At 60.4% G+C, this 23,364-nt stretch overlaps 1 protein-coding gene across 1 annotated transcript in view; it reads right to left on the bottom strand.

The window, feature by feature from the left end:
* LOC113933662 (mitotic spindle assembly checkpoint protein MAD1) overlaps positions 1-23,364 on the bottom strand; it is an 85,581-nt gene that overhangs the window by 53,741 nt on the left and 8,476 nt on the right. Inside the window, exons 5-9 of the mRNA XM_035722598.1 lie at positions 22,678-22,802; positions 21,773-21,854; positions 20,763-20,893; positions 20,495-20,609; positions 18,594-18,655 (exon numbers count right to left, since the gene is read on the bottom strand). Coding sequence (XP_035578491.1) covers positions 18,594-18,655; positions 20,495-20,609; positions 20,763-20,893; positions 21,773-21,854; positions 22,678-22,802 — 515 coding nt within the window. The remainder of the gene's footprint in view (positions 1-18,593; positions 18,656-20,494; positions 20,610-20,762; positions 20,894-21,772; positions 21,855-22,677; positions 22,803-23,364) is intronic.

Below are 23,364 nucleotides of genomic sequence, written 5' to 3'. Positions count from 1 at the left end.
GATTCTTAGAGCGGGCTTCGAGAAGGGGAGCTTTCCTCCCCCACCTGCCTCGCTCCTGAACGAACGTCATGCCCCAAGGAAATGACAGAAAAGATGTCATTAATAAATGATTTCAACTTTCTTTTCAATGGTGCTGAAAAGTATATGCAAATCCCATAATTACGTTTAAAAATTCCATTTCATGGGATAATCAGACTTCAAAAAAACTCAATTTTAGTTTTAATCAGATTTTAACAAGGATATTAAGTCCATTTCGTTTAGAAAAGGGGAAAAAATGTGAATATAACACAAAACGTATTCAAGCTTAGCCCCGGGAGATAATTAAATAAAATTAATTTGGCAAGGGTTGTCAGTAAATGGAAGCGCTCCAAACCAAGGTTCGTGTTTCTGATGGAAACAAAAGCAATTCCTTGCCGTACAGACAGACACACGGCTCACATCCCCTGAGGAGGGGGCGGCAGCCTGTCCTGGAGACGAGGTACCAGGAAGGGGAGCCCTGGAGACTCCCGGGGTCCAGGCGGAGGCCGGCAGTACCCAGGGGGAGGCCTCGCGGCCCACGGTGTCCAGCCATCAAGTGGCTGAGACACAGTGCCCAGCCCAGCTCCAGTGGCCCACCGCCTTCCTTGCAGGAGGGCTTCCCCTCCCTGAACAGGTGGAGCCTCCTGCCCTGGCCCTCAGGACGGCTTCCCTCTCAGCGCCCGGCGCCGTGACCATGCTTTGCTGGGTGGCGGCGCAGGGACCACACTGACTTGGTACTCTGCACGCTGCGATCACGCGGCAAATGGCTGTTGACTGGAGCAGAGAGCAGGCATGAGAGACACAAGCAGGGCTCGGCCCAGGCCCCCAGAGAAGGCCTCCCTGTACAAGGTGCACACCAGCCAGAGCAGTGCGGACCCCTGACTGGGGCGCCCCGATCCCACGCTAGGTTCACTCCCACTAATTACCTCCAAACAAGCTCACATCCCGAAGCCGGATTTTCCCAGAGCAGGAACGAGGAGGAAGACATTACCACACTCCTTAGGGAAAGGAGCAAGCAGGGCTGTGAGCCAGCTGGCCAGCCCCGCAGCATGAAGCCGGGTTCAGCACCCAGAGCCGCCAGGTCCTGTCGGCCCACCGCCTACTTCAGTAAAACCGTATTTTCCTGGAGCACGGCCGCACCCACTCACTTACATCCTGTCCCGGCAGCTTTCCCACAGGCTAACCCACAGTGTTGCTTTTGTCCCAGGTCGTCCTACATTAGCACAGAAGCCCCACGTCCCGTGCCACGTTGCCCTATGCGGTCCCCAGCCCATGCTGTGCTGCAGAGGTGAGGACGTGCGGCTCAGGCCTGTCGGGCCGAAGCCTTAAGTATTTACTACCTGGCGCTTTACTGTAAAAACTTGCAGTCTCTACCCTAATCCATCCCCTCCCAGGCACCCACTGTTTAGTCAAGAAAACTCAGAAAACCAGCCTGGCGAATGGGCAAAACAGGAGAAAGCCCACCTCCTACCCTGGGCAGTCTCTGTGTCAGGTGGGAGATGGGCCGAGCAGGGCAGGGGAGTGGGAGGCGCAGGGGTGACCAGCACGGCACCGGGAGCGCGGCCATCGCGGCCCTGCGCGGGGACAGTCGCACGCAGTCACTGTGCTGCCCACATCAGACCAGTGGCACGCTGTGTCAGCTGAGCTTCCACTCAAGCCGAGTGGTGGCCCCCTCTGGGACACACAGGACACTGCGCGAAGCTCTAGTAAACAGGAGAAGATGCCCCAACTAACGGAAACGCCAGGAAGAGCTCCTAGCCATTCCTCTCAACTCAGCAAACTAGTGAAAAACCAACTCGGACCCTCCTCTACAAGCCCAGAAAGAACAGAGACCAGCGTGCGACGCCGGACTCGCGCTCAGCGACGAGCGTGACGGCAATCCCTGGGAAGGGCAGCAAGCCTCCGCCCCACGGGAGAGGCGGAGCCACAGAACAAACGGGAAGACAGAGACGTGTGTGTCTGACTGGCCTCCACACAGACTCATGAACAACTCCCACCAGTTAATCAAACGAGTAGGAAGCCTGCCCCCACCCCCCGCCTTGCTGTGGGAGGATGGCTCAGTTCCACAAAACTGAGAGCAGTTTGCGTGTAATAAAAAATTCATTGCTAATCTTCTAACTCAGCTGCCTCTGAAAACAGAAGAGCGTTGTGTGCTGCCCCAAAAGTTAAATCTTCAAGTAATTACTGTCTTCCTCTACCTCGCAGAGCCTCCTCCATCTCAAAAGCAAATCCCAGCACCCGCCAGAAGGTGCTCGGCCCTGAGCAAAGGCAGGGAGGTCAGCCCTCCAGCAGGCGGGCAGGCCTTCCTTGCCGAAGTTCGGCTGGGAGCCAACAGGCCTCAAAGAGCTGCTACGGGCTAATGGGCTGCATGCCCGTGTATGTGCGAGTGCTCCTCGGGCTAAGTGGATGGGCAGCACCCCAACAGAAGCCGGAGATGCCAGCAGCAGGCTGCTCAGCTCACAAAGACGCAGGATCCAGCTGCATGGCACCACGCGGCCAGCCAGACGGATGGAGGTGCTGGAGGGCAGGGCCCACCATGCACCGCGACCAGCCAGGCAAGGCAACAAGGGTGGCACAAACTCGCTGCATGACCTTGGCCGGCGAGCCCCCCAGAAGCTCTAATACATCCTCTGCCAAGTGGGGATAACAGTGGGCAGCCTCATCCAGAGCTGGGGGAACGTGAACAAGACAGCAAGCATGAGCGGGCCCAGGCGGCCCCTCCAAGGAGACAGCTCCAGGGCGGCCCCAGCTACAACAGAGCCGTCCTGTCGGCAAGGCAAGCCCCTCTTCAGAGCAGGGCCTGTCTTTACACAAACAGGCTCTGCAGCCTCTTGTCAGCCACCGATTTCCAGACCACAAAAAAACATCTGGCCTTCTGCCCACCAACATTATTCAAATCCCGCAAAGATACAACCAAGGTTTAACTCCAACTAAGTCAAACACTCCTGCAAAATGCTGCTGCAGCAAGTTCTCCTTTCTGAGCCTCAAGAGGCTCCCCTTTCATTCCGTCTAAAACTCTCTGTCCTCGTGCCATGAGGGCAGAGGCTGGCTTGCATGACTCTATCCCCAGAGCCAACCTGATGTCTGCCAAACAACAGAGCCTCCAACAAACGTACAAAGAATGAATACGTGATTGACTTTTCCCAAAATCTCAGTTCTGTCAACAGATGATGGGGTCAGCAGGGAATAGGCACTTACCTGCAGAGGAAACAGCGGCCTCATCGGAAAGGCCCTGGCCTGGAACTCGAGCCTCCACCTCAATTCTCAAAATGCCCACACAACTGGACCGCCGCTGCTGACCCCTGCTCACAGGCAGACTGTCCCCCTGCACCCGAGGGTTCCCCTGCCCCATGCCACAGCGCTTGGACACCTGTAGCCAGCCACCCAGCCACACAGACGTCTACCAGGCAGGATCTAGCCAAGGACCAGGCCGTGTCTCAGAATTCAGGGAAGGAGAGGCCACGGAAAGGAAGTGCTTCCTACCACACAGCGGGTAATCCCCCCGCCACAGCATGACGGAGAACTGATCCCTGCTGCCTCGTGGGCCTCTGCCACGCCCCCACGTACGGCCAGCAGCACCTGGAACTGAAGGACATCGAAGTTCACCGGGTCCCTCTGACTTGAGTGGGTTTGCACAAGCCACTTCCCCTACAGGGAAAAAGCTCCCAGCCTCTCAGCTGAAGGCCAAGCACCGCCTCTCCCAGGAGCCATGCCAGACGCACCTGTGCACCAGCTCGCCCGCTTCTGGGAGGACTCAGACACCTAGCACCCAGCACCAACCAGATATACTGTAAATGCTCAGGCCATGTCCACATGTGAGCAGCAGGAAGAAGGGAAAATCTGTTAAGACGTAGCACGAGGGAAGGGGAAGAAGACAGGCCTTGCTGTCAGAGGAGGAATCCAGCCTCGCCACCACAGAGACCTGGCAGGGCTCTGCCCGCCCCCTCCCCCATCTCTGCCTAATGGGACAGCTCGGGTCTCCAGTGAAACCAAGTTCATCAATCCCCGTCCTGCCAGCTGCCACGTGAGGCAGTCAGTGTTTAGGAAGGACTGGCTCCCTGACCCCTCAGAGCCTGCAGCAAACATCACTCTCTACTCTCACCCCGCTCTGATTAAACAGGAAGCTACCCGAGCCACTCAGACACTCTGCTTAACACAGCTCCCAGATCACTGAGGACAAAGCCTGAAGAGCAATGAATTTGTTTTCTGTGTGTCGTTCAGTTAGGTCAGGCCCCCAGAACCTCACAGAATCGACAGGTCTGCAAACCTCCTCGCTTCAGGGCCCTGAAGGTCAGCAACGGGCCCTCCACTCACAGGACGGGTCCTGTTGGCCCAGCCCATGTTCCAGAGGCTTCCAGCCATGTCTTCTTGGGCCCAGAGGCCCTCCGCTAGCTTATGGGGGAAGGGGAGAGGCAAAGAGAGGCTCCCCACCAGATGACCCTGCAGTCCCTAGGAGATACGTGTGTCCCTTGGAAGCCCCTGCCTCCCGTGCTGCTGCAACCTGGCCAGGCTGCCCCGGGCTCGCAGACACACAAGTGCGCGCACACCAGTCCGCAGGACACCTCCCTCACCCAAGACAGCCACGGGAGCTGCAGGCTGAGAGCTGAGGTCAGTGCTTTCAACATCACCGCAGGACACCAGCAGATCCCCGGTGTTTGCTAAAAGCACAGAACTCCACCACGGGCCCATCACCTCCTCTCCCATGTCTGTAGGCGGAGGCTTTACCAATGTCACCACCACAGCCCCACACCCGTCTGTGAGCGCACTCATTCTCTGTGACCCAACCCGACCCCGCTGGTATCGCTACCCTGCAAAGATATAGGTGGACAGAACAGGCAAAGTTCCCGTGCAGACTGAGCACAGGCAGACCCAATGAAAATGTCCGTCCCATCTCCTGGGATGTTCGGGGCCCAGCGTGTCCCGAGGTATGCTCGCTCCACAGGCACAGTCCCCCCAGCGGGGACAGGGATGGACCAGCGCTGCTGGCTACCACATGCCAATCGCTCTGCCCATCCATGGCTAGCTGCCATTCCTGTCCTGGAGATGAGGACGCCGAGACCCAGGCAAGCCTGCAAGCGGCCTCCACTGCACAGCCTTCCCGCCAGGGAGTCGCCCCAGTCCCCAGGCATCTGCTGTTCCTGACCCACAGCTGCTCCCATGGCCGGTATGGCCAGAAGAAAGGGAGCCCGAGCGAGCCCTCAGATCCAGAGCTGTGCACATGACGCTTCCCCGTGGCTATCTCCGTGGCACTTCCCCGTGGCTATCTCCGTGGAGCTGCCCTGTGGCCATCTCTGTGACGCTTCCCCGTGGCTATTTCCGTGGAGCTGCCCTGTGGCCATCTCTGTGACGCTTCCCCGTGGCTATTTCTGTGGAGCTGCCCTGTGGCTATCTCCGTGGCACTTCCCCGTGGCTATTTCCGTGGTGCTTCAAAAGCACACGCCCTCAACAGAGTCCACAGCTCTCCCTCCCTAAGAGCCAAAACCCATACCCGCCTCTGCCCCATCTGCCTGCACCCTCCCTCCCAGCCCTCCATCCAGGCCTGTAACCTCCTGTCTTGTGTGCCAAGCACGTCTCCCGGCCTCTGTTCCTGTGGCACTCCCGCTCCACACCAGAGCCAGGGAGTGGCTCAGTGTACAAAGCACACCTACCGTGGCTGGCGGTCCTTCCCGGCCCTTGGCCTGCGCAGCGGCCCGTAACCTCTGTCCTGTGCTGCACACTCACCCTCACCTTCAGCGACTACCCCAAGCCTGCCTTGCCACCTCCCACAGCACTTCTCCCCTGGGCCAGCCCCTCCCCCAAGGCTCCCCAAGTGCAGGAACCACTGTCCTAGGGCTGGCTGCCCCTTCGTGCTGTCTGTGCTGTCCTTGGAGGCGAGGAGCATGTGCAAGGGAGGCTACACCCGGTGCACAAACAAGCCCACCACACACTCTGCCCACGGGCTCCCCAAGACCAGCATGACAGGAGGAACTGGGGATCCCTGGCAAAGACAACCTGCAGCCTCAGAGCCCCATCATCAATTAACACAGACTGACACGGTCCAGGGGAACAGCTTCCAACAAGAGCTTTGGTGGCCCTTCCCCAGGCAAGAGACTGATAAAGCACCTGGGACCACTGGCAAGTAAAAACAGATTTCCTGAGTACAGGCCTCGTTACGTGGAGTTTATGAAAAATCTAAAGCAAGCCGTCCGGAACAGGCTCACCTCCTCCGGGGTGGAGGAACTCAAAAGATTAAGGGTGGAGGAAAGGCACCTGGTCCAGTGACCCACGTGCACGCTGTCCCCAGCCCTCCAGAGTCCTGCGCTCCTGTAATGACCCCACCGGCAAGGCACAGCTGCCCGGAGCCCCGCAGCCCTCTCAGCCATCATGGAACCTGAGGGTGGCCTCAGGGACCCCCAAGCTCTGCCGAGAGGACAGCCTCCCACCCGTCCCCTGACAGCACGACCTCCGCATGAGGAAGCATCAGGTGCCTTTAAGAAACCGGGCTCTCGGCGAGCTGCGCACCAGGGTGTCCGATACGGTGCTGGCAGCCATGGGAGCCAAGACCGCACCCAGCGCTTGTGCCACGAGGCACCAGAGCTGGCAGCACCAGCAGCCTCCGGGGAGGGGAGCCACCGGCTGGCGGCGCAGGAGGAGAACCCGCCCCGTCCACCCCTCACGTCCTCTGAACGCTGAGCCACGTGAGCACACCGCTCGTTCACACGAGGGTCTCTAGTCCCTTATGATCTGAAATCACACCAGCTGCTCCACAACGGTTTCCCAAAGGCCACAGAAAACACCGACTCCACTTCCCCACCCCGAGGCATCAGCATCTGGGCCCAGAGCTGCCTGGCATCCCTGCCACGTTACTGCCCATCACCACAGACACACGCGCCCTCAAGGGCCCCGCTCATGGCAAGAGAGGAAGCTCAAGCCAACAACCCCCCAACAAACGGAAGAGAGGTACGCAGACACGTTGTGAAAAACCAGCCAGTCTCAAGGGGCACTGACGTAGTGCATCCTCCTCCCGGACTACGACGCCTGCCACACGAGGCAGACTGGGGACCGTGGGCGGACACAGCCAGCTCTCCTGCCCCAAAGTCAGCACAGGCTTCTCTGCCGACTCGGCCTGAACGCACCGCTGGGGCGAGGCCAGCAGCGCCGCCCCCCCCCCACCGCCTCCCACACTGCACTTGGCTCCAGCTCCCAACATAAGCACAGCATCCTTTCATGCGCCCACCTGCTCGAGGGCAGCCAGCCACTTCCAGAACGGAGGCAGTCCCCTGCGCACACCACGCACCAGGCCCTCTCCAGGTGGGCTGCAGACCTGGAGCCTGGACCCCTGGCACCCAGAGGAGGCCGAGAAGCAACAGGAGAACACAATGAAGAAGCAGTAGCAACTTCTTAAAACTTTTAGAGGACACTGCAAATGTGTGCAGAGTAACCACTCCGACACAACAGGCTCCCACGTGCACCAAGGCCCAGCCACCCTTGTTTCTTTTCATCTGCCACCTGCCGCCCCCCCCAACTCAATTTGTTTTACACCTATTTCATACCATAAATTTTACCTCAAAACAACTGTACCTGAGACCTGGGTCACAGGACACTGAGGTGCGCATGGGTCCGTGACCACGTCCCTTTCAAGAGACGGCACCCCCCGGCTCCCTGGAGGGCCCTGGCCGGTCCCTCCCCAACCAAGCCCTCAACACCAACTTCAGGCAACCACCGTGCTGCAGGTTTGGGGACGTAGGTTGCCTGTTCTAAAACAATTTTTAAAATTTCAATCGCTTTCTCTTCCATTCCTCCTTGATTTGCGTAGGTCTCCAACGAAATGCTATTCACAGAAGGCCGTCTGACAGCCAACCTTGCCATTTACGTAAGTCAGAGCACCATCTGGATCCCCAGCCCCCGTACAGGCCCACACTGTCACTGCGGTCACCGGCCCGGGAGTCCCCACACTCGGGGGAGAAATGAGTGCTAACAGCCCTCAGCCACTGGGTGGTTCTTACCCCACAGACACAAGACTCCCCCTTTCCGCGGACTTCTGGGCGCCTCCAGGTACCGAAGCAAGGGAGGCGGCGGGGCCTGGGGCGGCTTCTCCATGCACCTCTCACCCTCAGCTTCCTCACTCTGCCCTGTGCACTCGCTCCCTCCACACGCCTGGGTGCGTGCGCACGCGGGGACACCTCTACTCCATTAGGCTGACCCGAATTCACTTTCAAATGAGAGAAAGTAGCAATGACAGAGGAGTGAGATCTCTGCAAGCAGTCTCCCCACATAGGAGAGCGAGCGGGTACCTCTCCCGGCACCTAGCCCACACCCCACTCTATGAGCCGGGTGGAAGGAGAGCGGGAAGTCTGCCAGGATCGTCTGCACGCGGGCCCCTGTGGGCCCCGTGCGCCGGGTCAGCACCGCAGCGGCAGGACCGGGAGACCCACGGAGGCAGCCCTTGCCAAGGCACCGTGCCGTCTCCTACTCTGCCCTCCCTGGCTTCTGCCAGCCAGCCTCGCTCTCCACAGGTAAGGGCCACGACAGCCCCAAGCCAAAGAGCTGCCTGAGCAGCTGGCCTGCTCGCAAGCCCCGAGGCCCAGACTAGCAAGAGCCAGCCATTCCAAAGCCAGACACGCCAGATGGCCCGAGAGCACATGTGAAGGCTTCCTCCTGGGCTGGCAGAACAGCCGCGATCTGGAGCACGTGGTCTTCAACACAGAGTCAGGAACGCTAGACACAAAGTGCGGGCGCGTCTCCCACACCCCTACCACAGGAGCTCCTCCGCCTGCCATCATGTGACTCACTGAGAAGTGCAGAGACACTGCTTTCAGCAGCCACCTGCCCACCACGCCCTCGAGCACGGGCCACCTGGTGGGGCAAGAAAACCAGGCTCCTGCCCTGGAAGGGCCACTAATTCCAAGCCCCAGAACAGGTGTTCCAAGGTGTCAGCCACATGGAGGATGCCACGTGCAGTCTGCAGACAGACGGCCCTCACTGCCCCGACCAACCGAGGAAAGGCAACCGTCCCCCTCACAGTCCCCCAAGCTGTGCGGGGGGGGGGGGGGGGGGGCGCAGGAAGAACCACTGACTAGGGCCCCACTCCTGCCCAAGGGTCTCCACCTCTACCCTCCGCGACCCACCAGCCCAGGGTGGACCCAAGGCAGGTGAAGCGAGGAAGAGCAAGGGATCTGGAACAGTGCCTCCTGGTCACACCTCCACCCCATGCAGACTCTGATCCAGCAGCACCGAATCCCAGGGGGTGGCCACTGACGCCCACCTCCAGCCCAGTGGACACCCCAGCACCTCCCCACGCTGGTGCTCGCCTCTCCCTGCAGCTGGGACGCCACTCTCCCCCCTCCCTGGCTTCCTCCCCATCCTCAGGACTCTGCTGCTGGGTCCCCATGACCCCCGGGGCCTGAAGCCCGAGCAGCCGCAGCAGCATGTACAGTGCGGAGGTACCAGGGACGCCTCAGCAAGCTGTCCCTGAGACGCCCAAAGGCAAACAATGCAGCTGAGGACAAGGAGGGTCCGGGCTTTGCACGGGGAACAGTGTGAGCCCCGCTGAAGAAACACCACAGCAAAGCACAATTACCTGGCCCCGTGCTGAGCGGCATCTGTCCTTTAAAGGATACTTCCACTTGCCTCTAAGAACACAGACCTGTCCTCTTGCTGGGGCTCTGCTTCACGGACACGTGGGCTCCTAGGCACTCAGCGCTCACCCAGCCGGCCACCCTCCAAGCCCCGGCCCCCGGCTCGTGTTGGCAAAATCAGAGCCCATGTTCCCGGGCAGCCACCCAGGCCTGAGCACTGGGGTGTGGCCACCGCCTAACCCTGGACTCTGGCAATTCAACATTGAGAGCCACCTGCTCTGCCCTCGAGAGGACAGGAGCCCTCTAGCTTCAGACACGAAGGACAATGACCGTGAGGAAAGACATCAGCACTCAAGGCCACATGCACTTAACCGGGCGTGATCGCTCCCCACAGCCACAAAGCTGACATTCCGAGGCTGTCGGGTGAGGAAGCCCAGAGCTAATGCTGCCCTAGTAACCCCCCACCCCCCCACCCCACGCCCGCTCCCCGCAGCCTGCACAACACACTGGGCATCCGGAGGCCATGGGGGTTGCTGGGAAAACAGGCAAGGCTACCCCAGAGGAGGCCTCCAGCTCTGCTGCTCACCCTGCAGCCCCTCCCCACGTCCTCCCCACAACCCCTGCAATGCAGCCCCCAGCACCTTCCCCCCTGCCTGGGGATGGGGGGCCTGGGCACGGATGAGGGAAGGCCGGGTCCTCCTGCACCCCGAGGAGGAATTCAGTATAGCTTCCCCAAGTCTGCAGCAACTGGACACGGAGATGCTCCTCTCTCTCCAACATAATCCCCTGAGAACCCAGCAGAGCCTAATTTGTCTAAATCCTTCTGCTATCTGGCTTTAGACTTTTTAAAACCAATTTAAAAGAAGGTACAGAAGTAGAAGAGCCGTATCTACAGAGCTGGAGAAAAGCCCTCCAACGCGCTTCGAGCGCTGAGCAAGAAGTGCAGAACCACAGACGCGCTTCCATCTGGGACCAGCCTCACCATCTGCGGGGCCCGGGGCAAGCACATGCAGGGGACAGCCCCTGAAGAGTTGGGCACAGCTCCTCTGGGAGAGCGCTTCCCTGTTTCCAGTCCCCGCAGGAGAGAGAGGGCACACAGAGACAGAGGGGCCAGCCCACCGTTATGCATCTGGAAGTGCCGCAGCTAGGCCCGCGGGGGAGCCAGCCTATCAGGGATGCTGCTCCCTCCACACCTCGCTGCACACACCCACTCCCAACAGCAGGCGCAGGCCAGTCTAAACCTCACTGGGGAGCCGGGGATGGCCAGGGGCTGCTCCCCAGGGCCCAGAATGGGGCTGTAGCTGAAGGATGGCAGTTGTCAGGAAGCTCTCCGCTACGCTTGTCTTCGGAGTCTCCCTGGAACGCAACAGCCTGAGTAACACCAGGCACCTTGTCAGCACAGCCAAGCAGGCCACAAGAGGCCCCGTCCCAAGTCACAACCACCAGACACAAATGCACAGAAACAAAGCAGTCCTAACACCCTCACGCCTCCCTCGCCGTTTCTTAAATGGCACTGGTGGCCGTCACTCAGCGCTCACAAAGGCTGGCCACTCTCCCAGCCCCCAGAGCCTCTGAAGACAAGCCCCTGCTCTTATTCCACGAGACTGCAAACGGCAGACAGCCAGTAAAGAAATCAAACACGTCGAGGCAGAAAGAAGCTGGGGGCTCAGGCACCAGGAGAACAAGCTGCTACTTGAGGCCAAGAGTAATCACAGGAGCGCCTGCTTCCTCTGTCAGCCCCCACAGGGAGGCCCAGGGCTGTGATGGGCTCCCAAGTCTCTGGCCCCCGTCCGCACACCTCTGGGGGCTGCCAGGGCTGGAACCCAGCACAGCACCGGGGCGCAGGCCTGACGGAGAGCCGAGGGTGGGTGAAGGCGCCTCTCCGGGGCCGAGGCTCCAAGACAACAGCTCTCGGCAGACAAACAAGTGAGCGCAGGAACAACAGGAAGGTTCAAGGCTGAGGCCACAGAGGCGCTAGCATGGGAGGCCAGAAGGTGAAGGCTTGCCCTCCCTCCTCCTCCTCCGGAACCGCAGCAGAAATCAAACCAAGACGGAGAGGCCTGACAGCCCAGCCGCCCGCCCGAGCACCAGCATCGCCTCGTGTACCGACGGACCCAATACCCAGGTGATCAGAGGTGGCGACCATGGGAAGTATGGCCATTAAAGGGTCTGGGTCAGTCGATGAGATGCTCTCTTAGAAGGAATCACGCAGGGCATCTGGGTGGCTCAGTCGTTGGGCGTCTGCCTTCGGCTCAGGTCATGATCCTGGGGTCCTGGGATCGAGTCCCACATCGGGCTCCCTGCTCCGTGGGGAGCCTGCTTCTCCCTCTCCCACTCTCCCTGCTTGTGTTCCCTCTCTCGCTGTCACTGTCAAATAAATAAAATCTTCAATAAAAAAAAAAAAAAGAAGGAATCATGTGTTTGCCCTCAGCCGCCAGGGGAGACTGGCCCCCAAGACTGGTCACCTGGCCAGCTGACAAGTGCTGCTGGGAAGCGTCCCGTCAGCACCTGGTTCCCGTGCTCACTGCAGGTGACCGGTCAGCAGTTTCAGGGGCGCGGCAGCCTCCCTGGTGCCATCAATCCCGTCAAACGTGCACGCTTCCTGACAGGCACTACGCCCTCCCAGCCCGACTGAAACCGAGACAGATTCGGGCACAAACGGACAGGGGAAGGAACCAAATCACAGAGGCACACCCGCCACCAGCAAGCTATTTCCTCCATAAAATGAGGGGCTTGAGCCCAGAGGGCCTCAACATGCATTCTATGCCCATTTAAAAAGGCTCCCCGGTGGGAGCTGCTCCACACGCTGGTTAAAAGCCAACCCACGGGCGGTCCCCACCCTCCTCGCTGCGCCGGGGCTGCACGGTGAGTCTCTGCTGAGACCTCTGAAAGCATACTGCCCACGCTAAGTGATGCCACTGGTGTGCCAGGATGCAAACACATAGAATGTTTCTGGAGGGTCTGGAGGGCAAGTGAGCATCATCTGTCCATTTCAGACACATATCTCTTTTGAGGTTAAAAAAAAAAAAAACCCTACTTCTAAGAATCTGTCCAACCAATAAGGCGCTGCTTCCAATGGAAGCAACCAAAGTGTCCATCACCAGGGGCCTGAGGTCACTCAGAGCTCGTCCACTTTACACAATACCGTACAGCCCTTCCGTTCAGTAGAGAGCTCGGTGCTGGTGCAGAAGGACCGGTAGAAACGGAGTGACAAGATGTGCAGAATCCGGACTCAGCCCTGAGCCAGGAGGCGCACACAGAGCGTGCCACATGAGAATGTACCAGGCGGTGCCCAGACTGGGGATCAGGCGCCCCCCTCTGCGGCAGCCCTGAGCCCCCTTCTCTGACAACTGCCCCCTGGGCACGAGAGCCACATGCCGGGGACCGGGCAGTGGTGACACAGGGTGAGGGAGATGGGGGGCCTGAGGAGCCTAGGGGATGGGCCCCACCCAAAATGAAGGCTTTATAAAGCACGCCTCAGCACCCCCTCCGCAGCCTGCCATCACCCACGGGCGAGCTTCATGGAGGTGGGGTGCACGACTGGCCGTGTGCACACCCAAGCAGCTGCCGTGACGGCCAAAGACACGTGGCCTCTGGCACACTGTCACGACCCCTCCCGCTCCAATCATGTTCCAACCCGAGACGTGGGGAGCCACTCACCTGCAGGCCACTACAGTCAGTTTTGCCTTTGTTAAAACTCCAAATAAAGGGCATCGCACGGCGTGGCCTCCAAGCATCCGGCGTCAGCAGGACTCCGCGTGCGCACAGCAGTCTGGCCCGCCCCTCAGACATGCCACGCTCCGTGAACCCACGCCCTGCTGACAGACACACCCGCTGTCTCCACGCTTCGGCTGTTAGGAATCAGGCCACTGGAAAGATTTAGGAACAGGTCTTTGTGACGTCACATTTCCATTTCTCTTGGCTAAGAACCCAGGATGCAACTGCCGGGTCCTGTCGTTAACATACGGGAAGCTGCCAAACAGTCTCCCAAGTGCCGAGCTGCCCTCCCCTCGCCCCTGCAGCAAACGCATGCCGTCGCTACTCACATGGCCGGGGCATCTCATGGCACCTTCACCTGCACCCCGGAACAACAATGACGCAGAACATGCATCACGTTCTTATTCCCGTGCGCGGACCCTCTTCTGTAAAGTTTTCTATTCAACATTTTCTGCCCAGCTTTTAAAAACTGGCCGTCGTCTTCTTCACTTGTAAGAATTCTTCACAAATCCTGGATACAAATCTTCCGTCAGGCCTATGTACGCACTGCAAATACTTTCTCCCTCCTAGAAGAGGGTCTGCCTCTTCTTTGTCTTAATTGTTCTTTCCAACAGCAAAGGTATTTTTTCATTTTGGGGAACTCTAAGTTACCAATTTTCTGCATTTTTGGGTCATGCTTTTGTATCCTAACCTTCCAGAAGTGTTGGTTTTCACCCCAGGTAGGCGCACGCCCCACTGGTTCAATGCTGGAACGGTAAGACACGAGAATCTGCACCTGACCATACAGACATCCCACTGCATCAGCACCGTTTGCGGAAGACTGACTCTCCTGCTGAATTATCTCGTCATCTTCACGGAAACCAACAAACTCTATATTCTTGAATTATTCCTGAACTTTCTAGTCTTTTCCGTTGACAAATACGTCTATCCTTACGCCATTACCCCACTGCCCCGACCAATACGGTTTATCGCATGTCTTGAAATCAACCTCTGTAAGCCCTTGTTTTTTTTTTTTCAAAAACAAGTCTACAAAATTTCAGAATCGGTCTGTTGGTTTCGACCAAAAGAGCCTGCTGGGACTTTGGCTGGGATTGCACTGGATGTATGGACCAATTTTAGCAAACTGGCATCTCTACAACATGAACTCCTCCAATCCGCGAGCACGGTGTCTCTCTCAGGAAGAACTTACACTTGACAACACACAGATTGTCGTCGAGTTTATCCCCGAGTATTTCACGATTCTGAGGCTACAGTCAGGGGTGTGTACTTCCAGTTGCCGGCCGCCAGTACGCAGAAATTCAGTCCGCCTTCGTGTGTTGTCTTTGTAACCGGGAGCCTGTCCGACTTCCCGGTTCCAAGTGGCTCTTTACAGAGTCCTTGGGACTTCCCATGTGCCTGATCGTCTCGTCTCAAACCAGAGGCACCTTTACTCCCTTCCCACTGCACACCTTCCTTCCTCTCTGCCACGGCCACCGCCGAGGAGTGGGGAGAGGGCATGCAGGCTGCAGGGGCCCCTCCACCCCTACTTTGCTCGGAGGTTTTCATCGTGCAAGGGTGCTGTGCTCTCACCAATGCTTCTGCGTCTATGGAGATGCTCACGTGTGTTCCCCTCTATTAAAACAATCACACGAACCAGTGCTCTGAGGGGAGGCACCCTTATGTTGCTGCAGGTGCTCCCTTCTGCTCCATCTGCGCCCCCCCCCCCGCCCCTGTTAGTCCTTCCCCGGTGCCCCACACAGTCACATCCAGGCTGACACGGACGCAGACAGCACCTTCAAATCCCTCCCTGCCAGGCCGCACTCCCAGGGCAAAGCTGTCCGTACCCGGGCACCCTCTGCGTGCTGCTGCTGAACTCCTCACTCGGCTTTCAAAGCCCTGGGATGAGGACACCCAAGAACCACACCCATGCACCCTCCTCCACACTGCAGCCTCCCCGGGGTGCAGAGCACCCCGCCCAGCCTAGTGCAGCATCCCTCCCACCCAGGACTCTCCAAGTACCAAGGCCCACCTGCCTCCAAGCCAGATGACCTGCGTGCTGGAGACAGGTGTCCAGCAACATCCAGGTAGACAAGCCTGCCTGGCAGGGGAGGAAACAGCCAAGGGCCTTCCCTACTAGTTTACACTGCCTGACCTGCCCCGGCCAACTCCACCCAACTCTCCTGACACCTCTGGGCTCCTCAGGGCCTGAGAAATCCCGAACTGAGAGAAGGGTGACAACAGTCATGCCATGTGAACTTCAGGGAGTTCTGGTCTCTCCATGTGTCAGACCTGCTCTCTGTTCCCAACCTGTGCAAGGCCACAGGGCCCTCCGAGAATCTGCAAAAAGCCACAGCCCTGTGCACAGAGGACAGCCCGTGCGGAGAATAACTGGTCTGAAACACCAGAAACTCAGAGACTGCAAGTATTTAAGGATCATAAAGAGGCTGGTCAAGAACAGGGTAGGTGTGGGACAGCCAACAGGGGGCCGGCCAGCCGCCCCCAGGTGCAGAGGACTGTAAGGCCACAGACCCCTCACACCCCTGCTCCTCTGGGCCACGGCCATAGCACACGAGTCCCACACAGAGCGGCAGAGGACCAGGAAGAGCCTCAGGCTGCAGGAGTGGGGCCAGAAACCCACGGGACCCCACTGCTCTAGAGGTGCAGGGATCAGGATCACGGGGGAAGGGGTGCCACCTAGTGGCGGCAGCCCTCAAAGCCCAGGAGACGTCTGATGCAGGCCAGGGCTGGCAGTCACGACACATGCCAAGTGACATGCCTTCAGTCCCAAAGTGACAGCAACACTTTCGCCTAAAGGCCAAGAGACTCAAGCTCGCCGGGTCAAAAGGCCCTCCCTGCCCCTCCAGCTCCTACTTCGAGGGCATCTGCTGGACTCCAAGCCACGGCCATCTCCCAGAGCTGGCTGATAATGCTTTGGGGGGGCGGGCCCCCAAACTAGGACACACCCACACACGAACACGTTTCCACGGGGAGAGAGCAATGTTCTAGAAAGTCCTTCCACGAACAAATGTGGAAGATGAGGCACAAGCTACCCGCCCAACACACGAGGGCCAAGCTGGGGCCAGACACACATCTAGCCATCGGTCAGTAGGGTCTGAGTCAGCGCTCTTGTCCCCTGCCACACCGAACATGGCCAGGGTGACGGAGGGCACCCATCCTGGACCCGCTGCAGGCCGATCCAGCCACCCAGACAGCAGTCTCAGAGCTCCTGACCAGTGCTCACCCTTCCCTCCCATGCCCCTCCTGCAGGGACCCCAGCTTTTCCCTGTGCCCTATTTCCCTCTGCACGTTTCCCACCCCATATTCAATTTCACCAGATGTGGGCTCCTGCAAGTCACCCTCCCTGCTCAGAAACCTCTAACTGCCCAAAACCTACCAAAAAAGAGGAGAGCCAGACTCCCCCTCACAGCACTCCAGGCCATGCAAGATGCAAGTCCGGCGCCCGGCGGGCTGACCCCACTGGGCCTGGGGAGTCTGCACTTGTACCCAACTCTCCACACGGCTCTGACCACAGGCAACACACAGGTCTCTGACCCACCAACGTTACACGACACACGTGCTCACTTCGGCAGAGCAGAGTGGCCGGAGGCGAAGCCTGCCAAGCAGGGGTTTCCGAAGTGCCCTGGGAGGGACCAGGGACAGGCTGACAAAGCACATGAAAGAAAACCTGCCCCCCTACAGGAGCCCCTCACCAAGGGGTGCCAGCAGACCGGGACCACAAGGATGCTCCACCTGCTTCTCCAGAAGCCTCCGGCTGCTCAGAAGGGACACGAGCGCTGTCCCGCCGCGTGGGAGTGTGCTCATCTTCACACACACAGCAAGGCCCGCACTGCGCTCCCTGCACAGACTTGAAGGGGGCACACTCACCAGGGGCCGGCAGGGACACCAGCTCTGCTCTACACAGTCCCCTCTCCCACCCCCGACCCCTCACGTCTGACAGCCCTCCAACCACCCCCTTCCTCTCCCTCACCCGGGCCTGGCCACCTGTTGAACACACGACACACACACGCACGAGCAGGTGACCAGGTGGTCAGCTCCCTGCACACCAGCCACGCTCAGGGCAGGCCCTCTGGTTGGAAGTGAGACCAAAGGGCTGGAGGAGTAGCTGCATTTCCATCCGGGCCAGAGACGGCGGCCAGCCGTGCCCCAGCCCCGGGCCTGACTGACGTTGAGAGCTTTGTGGCACACGCTGGGCACTCAGACACGCCGGCAGCTGGGCTGATCAGGCACATGTGGGCCACCGGTCTCCGGCACAAGAAAGAAGTCACAGAGGTTTCTCTTCTGACGAGCCTCCCTGGGAGCAGGAGGAAAGCCCTCCGGTGAGTTAGTAAGCGCAGAGAGCAGGAGGAAGCACAGAACACTCAGGCCCCGCTGGGCTGGCCCAACACGAGTCTGGGTCCTGCGGGTGCGGTTCAAGTGCAAATAATGCTGACCGGAACTGCCACAGGTCCCAGAAGCAGCAGCAGGACAGTGTCATCGCAGAACACCTCTCTAAAGAAGGTTCTCGATCTTGGCCCAGTTTCCAAGAGCAGCACGAAACACAACCGAGAGGCTACAGTCTTAAAGTCACACAAGCAGACAAAAAGCTCTTGAAACACCGAAGCTCCAAGGACTCATCCCTAACGATCAATCTTCCGCCAGCCCTCTCCCAGGCTGGACCGACCAGATACTGACAAAGCTGCGGGAAGGGTGAGCCCACGGCGGAGCCCAGAGTCCTGGGGACCGAGGGACAGGGCCCCCAGAAGGACGGGAGGCAGAACGTGCGGGCCTGGGGGCAGGGAGCAGCGGCAGGACGCCTGCCCTGGCCTTCCTCCCCAGCAGAGAACGAGAGGCCGGCTCCCCGCCCGGCAGCCCCCACCACAGCCCCCCTGCATCCAGCCACTCCCCTGCTGGCAACAGCTCGACACAGAGGGGCCCAGGCTGCTGCGGGGGCCTGACGGGCACAATCCTCCACAATGGCGTTTCCCCTTTTCCCCCCAAAACTCAGTTCATCTCGTTTGTATTTGCCTAAAAGGAACGGCCTGCCCCAAAGGCAACCGCTGCCTGAGCATACACAGAGTCCCTTCGCAAAGCCCGACGGCACAGGGCAATCAGGCCCCGGCCAGCACTCGGCCGCCGACCCTACGTGAAGAAGCTGTTCAGATGTCGGCAGCAGAGTCACTTCGGGCCCGTCCCCCCCACGGCGAAAGTACTTCACCCGACGTCAGGGGCCCCGGCAGGAGCCGCCCCGGCAGCCTCGAGCAGGGCGGCTGCTGGCGACGCCGGGGAGGCAGGGCCGTGCGGTCAGTGGTGCCCTCCGCCTACCTGATGCTCAAGCCCGTGGTCTGCTCCAGCCGCTCCCAGCTCTGCAACTTTGCCAGCAGCCTCTGGAAAGACAAGGAGGTGAACGCTAAGAGCGCCGCGACCCCAGCATCTCCCTTCCGAGGCCTCCGCAGCCGCCTGCTGCCCTTCCTCACGCAGCCCCACCTCAGTCCCCGGACCAAAGAGCCTTACGCAAAGGCGACAGCAACGAGGTGGATGTCAGGTCTCCCTGATCCCTCCGAACAGCCTGCTCTTATCTCTGAGCTAAAGGCGGAAGCACTCCGAGTCTGCCCCGGAGCAGACAGCTTACTCCCACCAAGAGCACGCCCGGCCTCACATGTTCGCGGTCCCACGGAGTCAGGGAAGAGTCTCAGCAGGGAAAGCACCGGGGAGCAGGGACAAGGGTGGTAAACAGCCGCACGCGTGGTCCCATAAAAACAGCCCGCGCCCCAGGGCAGACCTGGGCGCTGAAACCACAAGAACCCACCGCCTCTCCCACGTTCCAGGGGCTCCACAGGACGCGGGGCCCCAGGGCAGACGCATTTGGCCCTAGAGCCAAACTACCCCCAGCTGACATGGCCGACTCGGGCCCGGGGCCCCACAGGGAGAACAGGAGAAGGTGGGGACATCACCTGCCTGGCCACACTCCGACCCACACCCCACGTTAGAGTTCCCCCCACCTCTTCCAGAATGTAAGCAATGTGAGGGCAAGGACCATGTGCCTCTGTCTGGCCTCCCCCCAACCCCGCCCGGGCCAAGCACCCTGCTAGCATCCCTGCATTCACTCAGTCACCTGACGGCCCTATCGCGTGCAGGGCGCAGCTGGTTAACGACTCTGTCGCTAGAGCCGATGCTCAGTGACCATCTACCAAGGGCCAGGCGCTGTTCAAGCACAGGACGTGAATTCATTGAGCCCTCCTGACACTGCAAGGCAGACACTGTTCCTCCCCGTTATATAGGACACAGAGAGTATGAGTCACTTGCCCAGGGTCACACAACCACCAAGCAACCACGGCAGGATTTCACGCGAGGCAGTGCGACTCTGGAGACAGAATCTTAACCAATTTCAGAATTGCTGAGAGGAAACACTGCTCTGTCTGGAAGTGCATCTTCAGGCTGAGTTCATACAGAGGCCAGCATCCTAGAGGAGCTTGGCTCCCACCCTGTGAGGCCAAAGGCGGCCCCTCTGTCCAGGTGCAGGCAGCTACCAGCACACCCCCATCAAACAGGAACCAACGGAGGGCCCCGGGGCTTATAGGTGAGACAGAGCTTCTGCACCCCCGCACGCGCACGAGGGAGAAGCGGGATGCTTGCAGCACCAAGTCCTACAGACATCGCCCCACAGAACGCCACTGTGAGTCCAACAGCAGAAGAAATGGAGCCCGGGCACCTGCTCACATCTGCGGGGGGGAACAAGGCTGGTGTCAGGTGTCCCACACCACCTCCTCTGTGACTCACTACCTGTATCAGCTCTCCCATTTCTGCCGGGCGGCTGAGAACAGTACAACACACGCTCTTAGAGCTCCTTCTGGAGGCTCTTGGGAAGAACCCATTTCCAGCCCTCTCCAGCTTCTAGAAGCCCTCCTCCGTCTCCACACCTCAGCAGCAGGGGGGCTGGGTCCTCCCCTCATGATACCTCTCTGATTCCCCCATGCGTCCCCAGCCCACGCGAGGATGCCTGACCACCGGGCCACCGCGCTCCCCGGCCGAGTCTCCCCACCCCAGGCCGGCTCACGAGGGCCCGCACGGAAGGCCGGGCACAGTTCTGGGGCCACTGTTCCGCCCACCCGCAGCCCAGCACTTCCACGTTTCAGGAGGGGAACTGGAACACTGGACTGAAACACCCAGGGTCCCCCGGACAGAGGACACCCACAGGGAACAGCCCACTGTCCCCGGGGCCCCACCTCCTTCTCCAGCTCCAGGACAACCAGACTCTCCCGCGTCTTCTCTTGCCGCCCCAGCCGCCGCCGCAGCCCCTCCAGCTCCTCCCTGAGCAGCCCGTTGGTCTCTCGCATCTCCCTGGCAGGGCCGGAAACACGGCCGTCAACACACCGTCAACACACCGGGGGACGGGAGGGGGCGGGAGGGGGCGGGGGGGGGGGGAGGGCAGCCCGGTGCAGCCGCCCCGCCCTGCCCCACCCCGGGCCCCGCCCCACGCCCCGCCTGCCTCACCGCAGGTAGGCGCTCTCCTCCCGCAGCTGCTTCAGCTCCCTCTCCATCTTGGGCAGCCGCACCAGCTCGGACTTCATATTCTTCACGACTGCGGCATCCTGCTCCTGCAGGGACAGCTTCTGCTCCAGATCCTGAGGGAGGCCAGGGGGCAGAGAGGACGAAGTCGACCACCGCGGCCCGGTCCCGCCCCATACACCAGGGGTGCCCCTGCACGACGTCCTCCGCGTTCGCTTCAGGGGCGCCCCGACGTGGCGCTACAGGCTGGGGCCACACCTCGGTGCCGCACTGCCCTCGGGCGCGGGGCCCCGGCACACACACGCCCGAGCACAGGCAGCCAAGGCTCCCTGAACAAGCACGTCAAACACAGCACTCCTCCCCTGCCAGACCCGCTCCAGCCACACTAGAGCCCGCGTAAGAGATGAGTCTTTTGCGCGTTGCCGACGGCCTTTCCTTCACGACCTGCAGTCTCAAGACACACTGGGGACAGCTGGCATCCGTCAGCGACAAGTCAACAAACAAGCTCAGTGCATGAGACCAGGACCGAGTCAGTCAGTCAACAGACATTAAGAGGCTCAGCTCTGCGCCATGTGCAGGCCAAGCAGCAGGGCCAGGGCAACACAGGACACAGCTAAGTCTGGGAGAAGGGCAGACACTGTGCAGTGCAGGCGAGCCCACTGCGGGAGGGGGGGCCAGCAGGCTGCACAGCCGTGAGGTGCCAGAGCCAGGCGGGCACCACGGCCAGAAAACAGCACGTGGGAGAGCAGAGGCGGGGGGCAGCCAAGAGGCCAAGGCCTGACAAGGAAGCAACGCTGGGGGGAGGTGGGGGGCAGCAGCCCCAGCCCTGAGCACGGCACACACACAGATGAGCGAAAGAATCAACGGTACGTGGGCACAGGGAGCTCACGGTCCCCAGACGCCCGAAGCGTGCCCCAGCTAAAGCGGCTGGATGGCTGAGACCGCCACCAGGACGTCCACCAGACACAGCCTGCGCCTGAGACGGAGTAACGCACCCTGATCCTCTGCTCCTGGTCGGCCCTCGCTTCCTGGCTGGCCTGGAGCTCCTGAACCTTCTGATTCGCCTCCTCACATTTCCTATCGAGAGAAAAGCACATCACGTGCAGACAGAGGTGAGGAGTAAAGCCAGCAGTTGCCCTCACCCGAGAGGCTCTCCAGTGTGGACCCCCAGACCCCAGGGCACTAGGGCCTCGGTCTCTTCGGGTCACACCCCCAGCTCTCTTCCCTCGCCTCCGCTGCGCGCCCCTGGCACAGCCACAGCCAAGGCCCCTCCCGTGGACCCCCCCCCCCACGCCTCCAACCCTACCCAGGAGCGTCCAGAGCTCTCCTAGGACAACACCTGCGAAGGTAAAGGCCTAGATCACAGGGAGAGAATTCCGCCCTCTGACCTTTCAGACTTCCACGCCTACTCAGAAGGCAGCCTCCGCCTGTACGGCCCCTCTGGCCCACACCCCATCCGCCCCAGGGGCACCCCCCACAGCCTTTAAAGCCTCACTTCTGGGGAAGCTCTCTGTGAGCAGGGGTCCCAGCCCCCGGGGAGGGAAGAAATGACTGCTCCCTGCTGTTGTTCTCAGAACATTTAAAACACTCATCATCCTCACTTCAGTGGCCCCTGCGTCTGCTGCCAACAGCCTATGGACGGGGAGGACAGACCCTAAGGACACCTGTAGGTCCTCGGGGCTCGGTGCAGACGGCACGCATGAACACTGGGTGCACAGACCACAGAGGGCACAGGATGACGAGCCCAGGCCTTGCCGTTCACGGTCTCACACACCGATAACCACTGGATGTGCAGCTCGGCACAGGCCCCAGCAGGCGTCAGCCTGACCAGACCCAGGGTGACCCACGGGCAGGCTCACCTGGCAAAGGGGCAGGGCCCCACCCCAGCGCAGCCACTCACTTGTGCTGCAAGGCCAGCTGCTCCTTGAGTTCCTGCTTCTCAGACTCCAGGCTCTTCACCTGCATCTCCTGATTCATCACGCTCCACTGCAACTCGGAGACCTTCGCCTTTAGCGCGCTGATGGTCTGAAGGGGGGGGGGGGGGGCGGAACACGGCTGCTGCTTACGGGCTGTGACACACACACAGAGGTGAGCTCCTGACCCACAAGCCCACGGGCCAAATGGCCCCAAAAGAGCCTGCACCTGCCACCCCCCTCCTGTGGGCAGGGACCAAGCCCTCTTCTCCTTTCCGACCCATGATCTGGGCAGACAAGCCGCCCCTCAACCCAACCCCAGAGTATCCTGGTCTGCAGCCGGCCTCGCGCTTCCCTCAAGCAAATGGGAAAAGACTGGGCCGTGGGGATGGGCTGCCTGCCGAGAGGCCCGTGCCCCATGACATCTGTCACGTGGGGCCCTCACTTGTGCCCAGGGTGCTTGTGCGGCTCCCCGCGCCGCACCTGCCCCGAATGAACCCCCACCATGCCCCCATCCCAGCTAGACACTCCCTGGGAAGCACAGCCACGTCCTGCCAAGAAATGGGGGACAGAGGCCACCTTCAGAACGATGCTACCGGAGCCCGCCGGGGTGGAGGAGCCACGGGATGCCTCGGCCAGAAGGCAAGAATGGGGCCAGACATCCAGCCGCGAGG

This window comes from Zalophus californianus, chromosome 10 (assembly GCF_009762305.2).
Source record: "Zalophus californianus isolate mZalCal1 chromosome 10, mZalCal1.pri.v2, whole genome shotgun sequence".
Taxonomy (NCBI): Eukaryota; Metazoa; Chordata; class Mammalia; order Carnivora; family Otariidae; genus Zalophus; species Zalophus californianus.
The sequence above is the reverse complement of the archived record's forward strand: the minus strand, read 5'-3'. Positions and strand labels throughout refer to the sequence as shown.